Source organism: Sinohyriopsis cumingii, chromosome 11, assembly GCF_028554795.1.
Source record: "Sinohyriopsis cumingii isolate HCF-2022 chromosome 11, ASM2855479v2, whole genome shotgun sequence".
In the NCBI taxonomy this organism is placed as follows: Eukaryota; Metazoa; Mollusca; class Bivalvia; order Unionida; family Unionidae; genus Sinohyriopsis; species Sinohyriopsis cumingii.
The window spans coordinates 91,644,381-91,662,446 of NC_142971.1; the positions used below are offsets into that span (position 1 = coordinate 91,644,381).

An 18,066-nucleotide genomic window follows, 5' to 3' on the forward strand; every position below is an offset into this window, starting at 1 on the left:
GGTCTAAGTGAATTAACTAGAGGAGGACTGTCTAGTTATTGACATATATGGGCCAGATGATTTCCTTTTCCAAATTCTGTGCTGAACATAGCTGAGGAAGCTCACAAATTTCTGCTGTGTGCCAACATACATATCACATAAGAGCGATGACATATGAGGCGGCCACCAGACTAAAAAGAAGCAAACAAATAGGGCACATTGGCCTCGCCCATTTTTTTACACTTGTCAAACCTCATTTGCAGGAGGTGCTCTTGGAACTTGCCGTTCCTGTGATTCTTTTTCTTCTTTGGAAAACAGGCAGCTTATTGAGAATTTCCTGTGAGAGTTTCTTTTTGCGGGATTGGGTTTTACCTCAGGCGATAAGTTCGATTCTTTTTACCAATTCGTCATCACAGTCACTTGCAGCATTGTGCGCCAAAACCGGTATTTTATATTTCATGGCTCTGTTATTTGTCGACTTTATCGAGAATAAGTTTAAACCGTTTCTCAGAGATGAAGTTGTTGCGATGCGCCTTTGATGTACAGAGACTGGTGGAGCCTTGTTTCGAGAAGAGGCGGATCTTATCGTATTTTCATATTTCATAATTGAACATTGACTAATACGATTTACAACAAGTCCGCATCCAAAAGCAGTGACATGAAAGGCGCCGACGAAGAGCACGGCAAGTATGGCGGACAACATGCCTATTCCCATCAGTTAGGTGTCAACTGACACTGCCATCAGTGTGTCGTCAGCATCATACACTGTGTCTCCACCAGTAACGAAGTTTCAGACTCTCAGATCTTTTCTAGGCGAAAATCTCATTGGAACCTTGGATATAGTGACATTATAATTCCTTTTTGAGGAGTGTGATATGAATCTATTGATCCGGAGGTTGTGTTGGGTTAGATCTTATGCTGACTTGCACCTCTAACCTATTGTCGTGGTGTACTAGCAAGATGGCAATTATGTTCAAGAAAATCTCATTTACCTGGGCATCTTTAATCATTGCAATGGCACGATCTTCAAAAATGCCCGGCGTTATGCACCCCAAAGGTTGCGACCAGGGAATTTCAACCTGTGGGGCAAACAGAGACCATGGCCTCAGGACTACCGCATTATGGGTAATAAAAATGCCAGGACCACGTAAATAGATTGGATGATTTGTCATCGTGTGAGCACTAATGATTTATATGGGTTTCCAAAGGAGACCGTACGTGTGTCCCTGTAGGACCCGCTACCTACAGTAATAACCTGAAGCAGTGTGATGTTGCTTCCATCAAGAATATTATCAATGGTGTTTATCATATTGTGGTGGAAATGAACCCACTGGATGTAGATGAATACTAGGGGATTAGGTGCAATGCATGTGTGATCTCCTGATACGAAACTCCAAAAGTTGTCGTTGGTAATACTAATGTATGGATCGCTTTTGTCGAACCAAAAGATGAAGGCTAAGGGATCCGGAAATGTTAGCAGAAGGGGCATTAAGGAATGTGAATCGCAACAGCCAGGTTGCCTAGTTGTAGTCCAAAGTTATTTCTGGAATGACGGCTGCAGTACCTTTCCGAAGAGTATCTATGCTATGATATCCATTCGGAATTGTAATGGTTTTAGTCCACTGTTGCTCGCCTTGATTGTTATGTGAACGAAATATATTGTGACCAATTCTTACGAAATAATCAGGAGAGCTAATCGTGTGATGTGTTGATGCTTATCATCGGTCTTACAGCCCCTAGAGGAATGGTCAGTACAACATACATCGTTAGCATATGTGCGAGTACTATTGCATAGCGATGGTATTTCCACAAGAGTTTCGCTTTAATAGAGGTGCGAAATATAGCTTTGGCGGCGTCTTTAAACATAAAGATATGGACATAGCATTCACGTGCAATTTGCTTTCCAGGCCTAAAGCTTTTGTGTGGAAGGGCGTTTCTTTTCAGCCAAAAGTAGTTAAAACAGCTGACAAATATGAGCTGCTGCTAGATGTGACGTCTCAGGATACGATGACAGGTGGAATAGTAGGCCAATGAGGTTTTGGCAAACTCAGGTGAACTTTTCGTCTGGTGTGCAACACTAGCCTGTATAGTCAACATTAAAGACCATGTACTTGTAGAGGATCCATTGCTATTCAGCTTAATTTTGACCCGAACTCAAACTGGTGCCATCAAATCATCCAGGATACGCTAGGAATAATGTATTACTCTTCTCAGGCCGTGGGGAAGAACATATCGAGAAACAGACGGTTTTACAAGCGAAAAATCATAAAGTAATATGATCTCAAAGTTCAGTACTACTAGCAGGGGCCTGGAGCAAAAAATGGATGGGCATTATGTATGCTGGACTAGACTTTCGGCAAGCTGGTGTGAGCGTCTCTGGTTCATCCTGTCAGCGCAAGCTGGAACGCGCAACATGGTAGTTGGCGCAGTGAAGGTCTCTGACGCACAGAGGCACTTTCCGTTGATAGCCCTTTTATTACTGCTAAGACTCATTTAGAAACACGCTGAAAAAACTCCGATAGATTAAGGTCTCGCGTCGAACGGAATTCTATGTGATTCTTAAAGAGGAAATTTTTAGCAAGCCCAGACCAACTGGTATGGTACCAATTTGTCTATACTGGGGGGCAGACTGCTTAAATTCGTTATGTAGTGTTGGAAGTGGTGGTTTTATATTGTGTGTATAGTAAGTCACATTATCACTTGTGACCTTACTGTATGTGCTGTCTAGCATCAAGCAATTAGTGAACCAAAATTTCATAACAGCCCTGGCAGAAACTGAGTGACCGTGATATCGAGGAGAACTGCTAAATGCATTGGCAGTCAATCCGAAAGGCACCACAACAGTCCGCACAAGTGCTGTCGACACGACAGAAACAATAGAAACACACATCATTGCTACCGTCTGCCTTAGCTAGGGCTTCAGGAGCGAGAAAATAGTACATAGGACAACCTCTTTCCTTTGTGGGCCTAAAGGAGATGAGCGATGGAAAGGTTTCAAAAATATGACCATATTCAAGGATAATCTGGGTGCCAGTATGATTGATTTGCTGGAGTCGTCTCTACTTGGTCTGTACGCCGCATGTATGAGCCACTTTCTTGTCATAGGCAGCCGTGAGCACCTTGTGAGAGATTTCAGAGATGATCTGAGACTATTCGACAAGCATTACGAGTCATCCGTGCATCTGGTACTGTCATGTACTAGCATCCATTGCAGTTGGCATGATAACATAGCCATTTTGAACAAAAGCAATCAATACTAGCAAACGATGAGTGCAGCATGAAAGCAAGTGATTACGATGCTATCATATGTTCGTTGTATTGGCCTAGCTTTGGTGGCTCGAATCATGAAAGTGCGACCCACTATAAGGCGCATTGACTAGTAGTCTTACAAGTGTCCGACACTCAATATCTCTTAGCGGCCTTGAGATCGGGTATACAATGATTGCCAAACGCGTGGTAAAATTGAGACCAGCATACCTTGTCCTCTGAACACAAAAAGTGCTAATTAAACAAGACATTATTCCTACTAATATCATAACAACTGCATTTGTTGACGCCGTCACATTCTCTGCTCACTAAGTTATCTTCTCTCAGATGGAGAAAAAGGTGGAAGATGTGGAAGTCATTCGCCACAACAAGGCTATGGAAGACCACCGGGTCGCAAAGTCTAAATTCAATTGAAGGCTTTCTATCAACCATTACCTTCACGACGTCAGTCCCCAATCAGCATCCCAAAAGGATGACTATGAGAGCGGATAATCTCTGCGCGAGTAAAACAAATTGACCGGCGAGAAAAAACAGATACGACCCGTATATCTGCGACAAGCCAAACCTTCTGATTGTCAAGCTTTCAGTTTTAAGCTCTTTTTTGTATTAACGATTACCATCTCGAGAGGCAGCCAGCCGAGAAGTAAGCTTAAAAGGCTGTCAAAGAGAGCGGCCATGCCCTGTGCTGGTACTAAGAATTGAAAGGCAAACAAAGAGGATATGACCGGCACATCGACAACGAGCCCAAGCTTCTGACGTATGCACGCCGCCACATGACTAGCAAAAATATCGTCTGATATTTATCGTCGGGAATAGGCTTTCTGGCCGACATATACATGTATTTATAATAACGGAGCTGGTCAATGCGAGCACTATTAGCGTTATCATTGGGAATGGGAACTGCTTCTTTGCATCAGATAGCTGGTGAAACGGCCGTTAAAACTTCATGGATAAGAAACTTACGACAATACAGTATAGACCGCGAGGTCGCTAGAAGGGCGTGACAGCAATCAAAAGCTGACAGAAGCCGCAAAAATCTGAGAATATGTTATCAGAGGATAGTTTAATAAGTAGACGATGAGGCAGATTTCTCCATCCGAAAGGAGCAAAATATCCAGAAGCCAGATTAATCTTATGGCCTCGAACGAAGTGCACCAGGACGGCCGTTTATTTCTACCGCACAACAAAAATAGGAGGTGCTTGATGTCACCAGATGTTACAGGGATGTCGAGCCTTTTATCACAAAGGAGCTTTCGAGGGTTGCCGAAGCTTTGGCACGAATCCCTATGTTGGGATCGCTAAAGTAGCCAATTCTGCTGTAGGTTGACCCAGGTTGGGAGTTTATCAGTGATATTTCACAACTCTTGATTGAGTACGGCGTATGTATAAGGCATGTAAATTAACCTTGTGCAAGGTATTGTGGAGAGATTTAACCGTGCTCTAGCCGTTTGGGTTCCAGTACAAACAGGAGATAGAAGATGTTGCGAGCAGAAACAGCGCAGAACGCGCTACATGCGCATGCAAAGCATGTGCGAATTCGGCGACTTTCTTTCATTGTTGCAAATTAACACGTCTCATAGACAAACAATCTCTGGATGCCGTTTGTAATACTTCTGCGAGGCCAACTACTCAGTTATTTGGCTTGAGGTACCTAACGATAGCAATATGCATCGATAGAGCTGGACGCTGGTGCGCTACCAACCTTGTGTGGTCCCTTGGGATGTAAACCCTGGCTGATATACCATGTTTCAGACACTGGTTCTCCGCGTAGATGCTTCGTTCTGAGAAATTACAGATGCCTGAAGATACTCAGTTTGGTAAGACATTTTTATCCAAGGTTGAAAATATCGGTAAGAGACTCGTCAACCAGGTTATTTTTTCTCTCAATCTAGGAGTATGGTCACGGAGTAATAGCTTTGTACCCACATCATTACGCCGTCTAGTTCTATCTAATTCATGATAAGACGCGGGCGCAGGCTTATCTTGTTTATTCCATTATTGCTACCATCTGATAATGTATCGATGCTTTGGTTATGCCAAGGTTATAATAAAATTTACTTTTAGAGGTAAAATTATTACATTATTAGTCCATTTATTGCTTCCAACTGCAAGAGAACTTTATTAAAATGCTTATTTTGTAATATTCCATTTTAGATGCAGCATTGTTGTCACTAGAGACAATATCTTTAGACTATTGATTGCAATTAAATTTGTATGAGAAAAATGAATATTCTTTTTAAAAACTCTGAAAATAAATTATCTATAGTCTAACTGTAGTATGTTTGTAAACAAGATGTTAAATGTTTTGGAAAATCTTAAATGATTATTACATATGATTTAACGTCTTAAAGAAACAACGTGTATTCCAAATCAAACCATGACATTGTTTTGATTTTCAAATCCATCAACAACTGAAAGCAGTTATAAACGGCTGTATGTTCAAATCGTTGTCACCAAGCAATTAGCATTGAACTAAATTATTCTAATTTAGATAGTACAGCTGTATTTACAAAGTTGTTGTCTATAGGGCATATATTACTTTTAACGATTTAGGACAATTATAACTATTTTTCAACTTATTGAAAAGAATCTGATATCTTTATCATCAATTTTGTTTAAATGTTTACTCGAATAAAGACAATATACCTCAACATGTCTCGAACACTTTCAGCCTGAAAAGTGTTTGTGTAATCAGTATGATAATACTAACGAATTACGGTCGTATAAATACAATTTTTCATCGCTTCTTAGAAGTCAAACATAGCACACATTAAACAGCAGTTTTTATCATCCAGATACGATAAGTTGGGGATTGCTTTGAAATAGGATGCATGCATGCATCTGTGTATGCGTGATTGATGTCTTACGATTCTTTTTATGTTTTAAACATAGATTTAAAGATTTAGGGTTGTCTGTGTATATGCTCAATGATTTTTGAGTTTCAATCCATTTCCTGCAGAATAAAATTTGGGGATCGAATGTTTTAACCTATATGTATAATGTGGGATGGGGATAACAGAGAAAAGCGCGTTAATCCAAGATTAGCGCTTACTTGTCCCAGCTTTATAGCTAATATTTGTACACGGATATAATGGGTAGCCAAGGGTATTGTATTCTTGCCACATAATTTGTTGTAAAAATTGTACATGGTCATAATGACTTAAGCAAAGATTATCGTCTTTGACATCTTGATATTTTGTAAGAATGACTGATCGTGTTAATTTAAAAGTATTGTCGTTAACTTATTGAGAGAATAAAACAATCCAACAGTGTATCCATTCATCTAATAATAAGTGCCTAGATACACACATACATATAGCATTATATTTTAGTGAAACATTCCATATTATACCGTTATTCCCAACGATATGCCCTTAGTAACGAGAAGATCTTCCATTAACCAAGTTTCTGCAATGCTTTGCTTCTTCTTCGGTCCCAGCGTCAAGAGGTAGACATCATCAACATACCTAAATAATGTTGCACAGAATATACGGAAAATTTGAATATGAAATGATATAATGTTTTAAAGTCTAGATTAATTTAGAAGCAATAAGATGCAATATCTTTCACTTCTTATGCGAAACAATTTTAAAATATTCCTTATATTTATTCAGTGTGGTAATTAACTCCTTCAAAGGTATAATCAAACTCATCACGTGAGATACATTGTAGTAAGTTTGATTTGTCCAGTCTATTCTGGCTTAGGAAGAACACGAGAAGAGCCCGAGAAGAACCGTCAATACGTGGGAAGCTACTGGAAAGCTTTCTTACACAACCACGATGGTAGGGCATTGACTCTAACTCACCTGGATAGAGGTTAAATGTGTGAGTGATCTGTAAAGACGAGCGCCTTAGACCACTCGGTAACCTAGGACACCTCCAAGTATCAAAGCAAATATGTTATTTTTAGAATTATCTGAGAGTGATATTAATTTTCTATTTATATTTGGAAGCATACAGAATATTGAAGTTTGAGTTTATTTATTTATTTTATTTGGCGTGAATAAAACAGCATTGCTTAATAAAGTTGCTTTGTTGTTGCTATAATTTTTCAAGAGCCAGAAAGGATGCTTACCACATTACTGAGTACAGAAAGTTCTCGTTTGTGCTTGTGTCAAAGTTACACATGAATACCAGCTTAGGCAGCCTCACTTCGTTTGGTTTTTCTAGCCATTGCATTTCGCACTGAACTGATGCAGAACTGGGCAAGAAAGCTGGAGGCGGAGCAATGGCTGAAAAATACAAACGAACAGTATACACAAAGATGTGGAAAGTCTATTCCGTTAATAATAAAGCAGTGTCTTCCTGATTCAAAGGCTTGCTAATTATTTTTCATGTTTTGCTTAATTTACATATTTTGGGACTTTTTCCGACATACCTCGTCTATTTTCTCAGAATGAACCGATCCAGAGGCAATGATATAAATCGTTACGAGAATGTGTGGCTCCAACGGTTTGCTATCAATAATGCCTACTTTTACAAATTTCTTTGCTTACTTCCTAAAATATTCCAGAACAATTCTAGAATGACTGTGTGTGTGTGTGTGTGTGTGTGTGTGTGAGAGAGAGAGAGAGAGAGAGAGACTTACGAACGTCAGGTATCTGTAAGGCCGGAGGATCTGTAGGAATAATATTTTAGATGTGACAAGTTTGCCTTAGTTTATCACTTCAGTATTATACAAAAATAAATTTAGCATACTGATTGTAAAAAGTTAACTCAACGAATATGTCTAAAGCTAGCCTGAAAATAAATATTTAGAAAGTTTGATAACTGATATTTGTTAAGAAATAACAAAACAATTATCTCATCTCTATCATCTTATTTAATATAAAATAAAATAGGAACCTTAGGTTCAGATTATTGAATTTACGATAAGTGCATGGACCATAGTCTTCGAATAAATAAAGCATTTCTCGCATTAAATTATTGTTCAAAGTATTTTTAGAAAACAAATGATAAATTTATCTTTCATTGGATAGTAGTTGTATTATTATTAGTCAAATAATCGGATATAGCCAATATATATATATATATATATATATATATATATATATATATATATATATATATATATATATATATATATATATATATTATATATATATATATATATATATATATATATATATATATATATATATATATATATATATATAGTTTGTAGTAAGGTAATATATTGAAAGTGTCCACATATATTTACTTCAAAATAAGTCAATGTATTGAAAGTGTCCATATAGATTTAGTTTAAAATAAGTCAATGTGTTGAAAGTGTCGAAATATTTACATACCAAAACAGTATCCTGTGTTGATTGGAGTTGGTTTCAAGTAGAATAAAAACACTCCATCACAATTTATCACTTTTATTTCCTCGCTGATGCCACAATTGTCGTAGAAACCTTTTGTACACGCAAGTCTTACAACTTCACCGTCTGTCACAGTTGGAAGAGTACCTATTGGAGAACAGTAATCCTATGGAAACAATACAATATTGGAAATTCAGTAACTTTCAGGTTTTAAACACAGGACCAAAACTATATGTCACAGCATCGAATGAGCCTTGATACATGTCTTTGTGCTGAGAAAACCAAACCAGCCGTGGGTCTACGTAGGCATATAATGTATCACCTATTCCGCGCTAAAGAAATTAAAAGCTAGTTTCCTTATTTTGGTTCCTAAATCAAACTAAAATAAAGTGCACCAGAACACCAATAGAACCATTTCTGCATTTCATTTCAGTTAATGATATGATCAGTTTTGAATCAATGTAAACTTGTTTTTACTTCTTGTTATCAGCCAGCCATGACCTCCCAAATCCATATATTCTCTGCACTTGGTTCATCCATTCCAGGAATGGTTATAACAATTTTGTTTAATTAATACTGCGTCCTAAAGTACATTACATCATCGAGCCTTTTAAACGATTAAATTATATTTTGTATGCGACGGTAACAGAAATTTTATGTGGACTTAATGCTTACTCTTGATCACTCTACGGTGGTCATTATATCAACAAATATTGTTGAAAGATCAAAAATTGAACAACTTAGTGGTCTTCCTTGACGGCTAGAGCATCAATTAAAAACAATTTCCAATTGAAATGAATAAATGGATAACGAACGTAGAGTTGATAATATATATAAAGAATGACTTAACATGAAACGCATTTCTACCGCCTAAGAGTAACCTTTCGTCATAATATAATGACTACATCATCTGTCCCGCAGGAAAATATGACCAATAAAACATTTTAGTTTCGAAATTTACCAACACTTCTAACTTACAGCAGCCTGTTTCAGGAGGACATGACAACTTTCTGTGAATGCTAGAGCTTTCAGAAAGTGCTACGACTTTAAAGGAAATCAAGATATGCACCTGAATTTTGCAGGTTTATTTTTAGGTGAGAAAACTGTCAGGAAATTTTATTTAAAAACCGACGGTCGGAATCAATATAACTTAGCTATACTTTGTCGTCGTATTTGCAAGTCAATGCAATATATATATATATATATATATATATATATATATATATATATATATATATATATATATATATATATATATATATATATATATAATGGGTTTTGTCTTCAAAGAAGGAGGAAGCTGTTGTGGTTTATATAGACACAGATGGCCTCATTTTCAAGAAGTTATCTGGCTTACCTGCGACCCTCGAAAGCATCTATGTGGTCCTGAGCGGTAGGGTGTATTAACTCTCAGTTTCTGGCTGAGGTTACGTCAGTAGTACATTTAATATATCAACAGTTGTGTTGGACATGGAGAGAGTTAAACAAAGTTTGAGTTCTAATTGGTGGTTACTGATCATCCCGTCGTCCTTATAATATTCCGATAATTTATAGAAATAAAAGTCAGCATAAGATACAACGAAATAAATAAGCGTGTTAGCTTGGAACAGGCTACATTTGACCAGGACTTAGGTGTAGTATTACGAGAGTATCGGAACTGTTTGGCTTATATAAGCAGTATATGACTGTTTTCGTTCAGAACTGCTTCATTTTAAAAACTGGCTTGCAACCTTGATCTTATTCGTTCAGTCTTTCTCTGTGAAGTTCATCTTACCTTGCATCCATACAGGGTAATAAGTACCGCATCTGGCAATATCTGGAATACTCCTGTCGGTTGGCATGGCGTAGTCCGCAACACTGTACCAATTTTGTTTGAGAGCTTTGTCCTGTACCAGAGGTTCGCTGGCAGCCGCAATGTAGTTCCTTGCCCTTCGCTCCAGGTCCGGTAAAGGAACAGCAACAATGTCCTCACATATTTGCGCTTGTGGTTCAAAGTGACATGTATATAATAGTACTCGTGATCCCATGTATGGGTCTTTAAAGCCAATTGAGAACAATTCTCATTTTTAATTACAAAGATGTGAGATAAATGAGATAATGCATGAGATATAATTTCAACTGTTTTAGGGAAAAAATTATATTATCTGAACAAAAGTAATCATTTGGTCAAACTGGCGATTTTAAAACTAAATTCGATGTTTATGACATTTATCTCTTTGGATATTTGTCAAATTTGCAACTTGCTTTCGACTCCGTGTAGAAGTTCTATCTTTTTAGAATAAACGAAAGTAAGGTGAATGATCTAACGTTACGTTTAAAAAAATAATAACATGATCTGTGGTTCAAAATGAGAGTAACTAACCTCCCAACCTATCAAATAATCTAATTTGCAATTGTATTTACTGTATAAAAATCTACAAAACGGAGGAGAGTAAGTCCTGGAAGAATTTAAAGATGCTTATATGCAATAAACTGACTACAAACAGTGTAAAACTAGTATCTAGCTAGCCTATGCGCTTTCGACTGTTAATAAGTCGTTTTCAAAGGCAAATAAAAAACGTAGACAAGACAAACAAATAAAACAGAAAAACCGTTGTCGCTGCAAGACTTTACATGACTATGATTTGTTGCAGATGCTGGAAGATATTTTATATTGACCTAGAAATTTATAGCCAAAGCAACATGTTATTTTATGTACATTTATGAACGCGCAAATTATAACTCGGATGTTTCATTGTTATAGTTGTAATAAAGAGGCTATTGGGTGACTAATAAGCAAATTTAGAGAATTATTAAAAAAAAACGAATTTGCTACAAAAAATAATTTTATTTGTGAATGGCTGTCTTTTTCTAGTCTTCTTGGTTGAAACCGCTTGGGTTCAATGTTCTAAAGCGGCGTATCTTGTAAGATTACTTTTCTTTCCTGGTTTCGGAACTCCATTTGGGGTTGTGAGCAATTGCTAGAAGTGTTATATCACTGAAAGTGTTGCAACGGGAGGAGAAGTGTTCTGCGACTGGGTTTCTGTATAGCTTCTTTGTCATCTAATCAGATTTTGTGTAGATTTTCAGTTTCTTCGACATACTGGATGTGACAAATCTTACATGTGATGAGATATATTACATTCTCTGTTTTGCACGTTTTGTTTGGACCATGTATATTTAGTTCTTCTCTAGTCACTGTGCTACAAAAAGAGAGACCAAAAAATCTCAAAGACATCCTAGTCAGGGCGAAGCTAAAGCGAATCACTAGCCAAGACCACACTAGTCAATCTGGCCCCAGTGGCGATAAAAGGTGCAAAAACTGCCAATATATTATAGAAACCAGGACATTTTGTACTACAGTGACTAGAAAAAAACTGAACATAACCAACCCCTGACAAACGTGATCCCTTCCTGGATCCAGTGCACTTGAAAGGACTGTTATTCGCCATATGATTTGTATTCTTCATATATATATATATATATATATATATATATATATATATATATATATATATATATATATATATATATATATATATATATATATATATATATATATATATATCATTGCTTTATATATCATATATATGTCATTTTTGGTTATGGTCCATGTTAAAATAAATCAGTTATGTCACAAGAGTTTGTCATTTTGCAATGCAACATTTTGTGATTCAAACTAGAGAGACAATTGTTTTTATTGGTCGGCTTATTACCATCGTCATTGCACTTCTGAGTTTGTGTGTGTGGACAAGAATAATACTTACCAGCAATTAAAAAGGTGTTGCAAAATAGAAGGCAGAATATGAATTGCCTCTTCATATCTAGATATACCTGAAATTATGAATTAAAGATTAGGGATAACATGTTCATATTTAAAAAATGTGTGTGTATCGAGCATTTTATTTTACACCTATCAATCATTAATTCAAGAAATAGCCAAAAAGTTAAAGTCATTTCATAGAAGTCGAAAACGATAATCTCTTTTACCGATTCTGTTATCAACATCCTCTCAAACGAGGCTATGACTATTTGTCCATGAGGCTTCCTGGTTAAAATATCTGCGCCCATAGCTATGGAGTTCTGACGCGAGCTATAAACAAAACTCTCACAACTACGTTATTCAAGAAACATTGCGTTACGTTTTAAATATCTGGAGATCAGTACTATGTCTTTGTCTCTATAACAATGGAAAATATGTATTCCATATATTATGACTTGCAAATATAGCCAAAATGTTGGTCAGAAACAAAATCACGCTCAGGAATTGCCTGCCAAAAGATTACTGTACAATACAGTACGTTTAAGGAAGTTTATGATTGCTAACGTTGCTAGTTTTCACGAATAAAGGATGAATTGGAAAGTTTAAATATCAAAAATTTGTTTGTAGATCAGTTTCACATGCAGAATATGGATAAATATACGAATTTGTCATTGTCTGGACTATTTTCTAGAAAATACTGTTGAAAATCACGCGCCGAAAGTAAACTAGGCCTGTCTTTGATGTGTTAACAAATGAAGAATATGACGAATTTAAAAACGGTAAAAAAAAAAAAAAAAAAAAAAAACAGCGAGGAAAACTGTGTTCTGTGAAGCAATTTCTAAACTGTTTACCACTTCCCCCAAGGAACGAAAGTCGAGAAGCGAGTGAAATTGCTGTGGTAGAACACACACACACACACACACACACACACGCACGCACGCACACACACAGACACAGACACACACACATGTACATATGTGTGTGTGTGTGTGTGTGTTTGTGTGTGTGTGTAGGCTATATCATTGATATACCGCTAGATGCATACATTTTTAAACCGAGGAAACGAGGCTTGCCGAGTTTTCTTTTAATGAAATGTTTTTACGACGAGTGCTATATCAAAGTTTGTCTGCTAAGAAATGCAATTGTTTACCTTTTGTGATTAATCGCACTCTAGCAAAGAATAAATTTCTTCTTTTATTTGTTGAGTTTCTATTTGGCATTCGTGTTGATTAAATAAATAGAAGAATAAACATGAAAGATAGTTTAAATGAAGTAAGTGTTTAGAAAGTTGAGCACTACAAACGCAGCGTGGTTAACTACTTAAACATACCGCCTAACATATTGAAACGTGTGGAAAATATAAAATGAGCAACCTTTTAGGACCCAGCAAGAATTAATTCAAACACTTATATGTATTTACAGTTCATCTAAGTCATTATTATGATTTAATTAACATAGCTACCGAGCATACAATTGTTTCTATCCTCCTTTTCTAACATTCCACATTCCATCGGTTCGAGTCAATACATTCTGCCATCATTCATTGGTGAAGCGATATTGTCGCATGACACAGGCAAAAATCCGCCACGCCCGTTTTTGTCACGGATTCGTTTTGCTGGTATCTTGAGAGAGAGAGAGAGAGAGAGAGAGAGAGAGAGAGAGAGAGAGAGAGAGAGGTTTGGTTGGAGAGACTTACCATAAGGGCATTTATTTATTGCACATCCCTACGTTTCTTCAATGGTCGATTACTACAGCCTTACCAACCAGCGCAGTGAGAGAGAAACTGGGGGTAGAGCGGCCTTCGGACATTTTAATATGGAATAATAGGTTTTCTTACATAGGAAGAAAGAAATAAAAAGTAATCACAGCATGAAATAGATTACAGACTGTGTCTTCCTCCTAACCAAAAGAAATGTACTATAATCTAGACAGGTTATTGCAACTTTGTGTCGTTGATATTGTGAACACTGTATTAAAATTCCCATGGAACGTGTACACGTAATCATTACGAAGTCACAGGTTATTGTAGACTACTTGGTGCAAGTTCATTTTTCTTTTTATCTTATCTCCACATACTTCACAGCATTCTCTCCCTTACGGACGAGAGAGAGAGAGAGAGAGAGAGAGATCGAGATCAAAGGGAAAACAGAGGATTTAGATGAAAATTATGAACCATGTTTAATTCATTTTGATTATAAGACTGGTATTATTAACATTTTTTATCGTAAAATTAACCCCGTGTATAAATGACCCTCCAAATACGGACCCTATCGGATAACCATGTGCTAAACTTTCAACTTCGCGGATTCTTTGAAATTTTATTTTCTATCTCGGAGATATGGCAAGTGCTACGGTGAAATTTACTTATGGATTAATGTGTTGACGTATACACGATTCCTTCTGGCGGCTAAGTGCATTATGTGTCATTAAATACTGTAGGTATATTTTTGATTCAGCTGGGGCACAGTTTAGATGCTTAACAAAATTAAAATAAAGTATGTTTGACATAACAAATTTTCTGGCTGTTACTAAGTTTTCTATAGTTGTTAGGAGAGTTGGGAGGCTATGAAGTGTATATGTATATAGTCTATGTGCATGGATCAGTGTTTTAGGTCGTAGTTCATGTCACACAGCATCGATAATTTTATCCTATCTGTAGCACAGTAAAGTTTCAGGTCAGCGTCATTAAATGTAGCTAACAGCATATAATTCGTTTCACACGAAGTATTTAAAACCAGTTAGGTAGTTTTAGCTGCTTTTAATGACGCTGACCTGAAAATGTACTGAGCTAGGCCTGCAAGTAGGATACAGTGCTGTGTGGAACGAACTGGCATAAGACCAGAAAGCTCTACAAGGTATGCGTGTGTCTTTTGTCTCTCTCGAAATGATTTTTTGTGGTGTGTTCTCAAAGACGGATTGATCTTAAGTGACCCTGTTTTTGTTATAAATTTGTTGCTGTTGTTGTTTGATCTTAGAACACGTACTTCAGGCACAGCAGAAGACAACACTAGCTTCTTTTTATAAAGGTTGTTCTGATTGCATGGTCAACTTGACTGAGATGACTGTTCTGAGATGACTAGGCTGAGATATGAAAAGAAAGTTTAGCTAAACAGCTAGATTTCTCTGTCGCATGTTTGATATATATATATATATATATATATATATATATATATATATATATATATATATATATATATATATATTCGCCGCATAAAGTGAAATGATTCATCCTTTTTCCTTTTTCTTAATGAATTGTGTGTTATATTGTTTTCTCGTGTAGTCTAGAAAAATGGATAAGTAAATCTTGCAGCGATCTCAGTCTGGATAAATGTTGCCATCCTTTATTTTAGTATTGTGAGGTTAGACAAGGTAGAAGTAGTTATGAATCTAAAGTAGCCCCAAATTGTCTTTAATACGTATTTAATTTGCTCTTCTTTCTATTTTTTTTAACACTAGCATTTTTTTCTCCAAAAATAGATTTCCATTTAGGACTATTTATGATATTAACACTTTTTGCTGACTTTGTTTCTATCAAATAATAATGATAATAATAATAATGAGGACTTTGTATAGCGCCTAATCTTTAGAAGCTCTAAGCGCTTCACACCTTTAGACAACACCTATAAGATAACAAACATAATATTATTAAAAAAACAAACAACGTGAAATTAGAAAAACATTTTTAAAAAAATACTTGTTCAACACTCTAAACTCTGTGTTTAGAGAAGCGAATTTAAAGTAAGAACTTTAACAGCTGCTGTAACTAACCGTAAAATAATGAAAATATTGGAAATTGTAAAATCAAATCAACTGTAAAATTAACACAAATCACTTACCGTAACAGACGACAAGCTTGACTGTCATGTGAGGTACCTTTCGGATAGCCTATTCATAAACAGTTCCTTTTTTATTTCCTTGCTATAAATAGAGCTACTCCCATGAATCCTGATTCATCCAGTTATAAGTTGTAAATACGGCCATTGCTTAGCTAAGATTGGTAATGTTTACATGACAGATTTATTATTCTATTTTCATGTTCAAGAGAAGAGTTTGAATCATATATTTAATGACAATACAAATCACAAAATCGCGTACTTGAAAGTAAGAGAAATACCCAATAAGTCTGTAATCATATCTTCAGGAGATTCTTTGCAAAAAAATAATTATAAGATCAAATATTTGAGGTATAACATCAATTATTCGATCTTAATTGTTTTAATATCAGGTTGCCTAAAGAATTTATCGCCTTCGTGCGTGGCTGCATTTTCTTTTCGGAATCATCGTTTATGTTATCTATTTATAAGCATTATTATTATTTTTCGGCGGGTGGAGAAGGGGGTGGTAGTCAGATCGACAAAAATACCAAAATCTATTCGAGACCATATGGAAAGGTTGTTGCAATGCGCATTCAGTCACAATATGACTATACATTTAAATTTTAAGTACAGCAAAACGACAATTCCTTTCGAAAGTAATGTCGAGCGCGCGACTGAGATCAGATTTGGCTGGGCGGGTTTATATGCGCATTAATATTGTTGATGTGTTTCAACGAAGCTGAGTTGTGTATTTATTTTGGAATAAAGTATACATTCAATTACCTTGTTCATTGTAGTGTATGCTTATATGGTTAAGCCTTAGGTAAAATAGGTAGAATTAGAAAATGAGTACGTGATAAAAAGGTTACTGCATTTTGGTGTATGGGAAAATATGAACACGTTTTGTCTGATGGATACTATACTCCGCAAGGTCGTTCAGTATCCATCCCCAAAAACTAGTTCTTATTTCCCATACAATGCAGTAACCTATAATTATTATATGCTCATATTTTTTCCATTAAATTTACATTGTCAGAATCGTTCAGTATTACAGTTTTACATCCCGAAGTTCCTCAAGATGTACATTTTTAGTTCAGCAAATCCAAATTACATGAGCCAGATCATGCGTTCTCACGCTTGATTACACATTTCGAAATTGTGATGTAATTTCGACTATATTCCAAGTGAAATTACATTCTTCTTAATACATTCAAAATGAAATAAACTTTAAATTACATAAAGTCTTTTTCATAATTGCAATACTTCATATTTTTCCAACATTATGATTTCAAACATTCAATGACAGAACAGAAACACACTTGCAGATATCAACACGCTTCTCCCTCGCTGCTTCAATCCGATGTATTCAAATTTCTATTTCAAGTAGAAAAAACCCATCTTCTTTCGAAAGTTATGTCTAGCGCGCGACTAGGTTCAAATTTATCTGGGCTGAGATATGTGCACATTAATAATGTTGTTGTTTAATGATAACTTAGCCTCTTTTTTATTCTGAGGAAATAGTTTACGTATTCCGAACAAATTCCTACACTCAAGCCGTTATGTCGATATTGATTCGTTGTAGGGAAGTGCCAGGTTTTGCACGTTTTTGACAACTGGTTTGATCAGATCTGATTTGACGATTGTGTTGCACGTCGATGTGCTTTGTGCTAATTTCGGGATGGCCTGTTGGTAGCTGAAAATATTTATAGACACAAGAATACAATGAACAAAGATGGATTTGCTTGATACGTTCTTGAGATTCGTCATGATTACATAATAGATCGATGTCGTGCTTTTTTTAAACATTGTATTGGTCCTTGTGTAGCATATTCGCTTGCATCTGCGTCACTCTTTCGTTATTCATGTCATCGCCTATAACTATCAACCGCAGCCTTTGAACAAAAGAGCAGACATTTCGTACATTTTACTCATTATGTACCATGCCGTTGTGAAGCCGCAC

General features: G+C 36.2%; 1 protein-coding gene across 2 annotated transcripts in view; it reads right to left on the bottom strand.

Moving 5' to 3' along the window:
* The window catches only part of LOC149788993 (von Willebrand factor D and EGF domain-containing protein-like), a 48,654-nt gene extending 32,482 nt beyond the window's left edge, over positions 1-16,172 (bottom strand). The window contains exons 1-7 of one of the 2 annotated variants that reach the window (XM_089975145.1): positions 16,128-16,172; positions 12,296-12,362; positions 10,324-10,530; positions 8,535-8,696; positions 7,835-7,864; positions 7,322-7,478; positions 6,599-6,713 (exon numbers count right to left, since the gene is read on the bottom strand). In XM_089975145.1, coding sequence (XP_089831271.1) covers positions 6,599-6,713; positions 7,322-7,478; positions 7,835-7,864; positions 8,535-8,696; positions 10,324-10,530; positions 12,296-12,350 — 726 coding nt within the window. In that variant the 5' untranslated portion in view covers positions 12,351-12,362; positions 16,128-16,172. Of the gene's footprint in view, positions 1-6,598; positions 6,714-7,321; positions 7,479-7,834; positions 7,865-8,534; positions 8,697-10,323; positions 10,531-12,295; positions 12,363-13,987; positions 14,124-16,127 lie in introns of those variants that run through there. The other variant, XM_089975144.1, reaches the window with a different exon arrangement.
* Between the last annotated feature and the right edge of the window lie 1,894 nt (positions 16,173-18,066).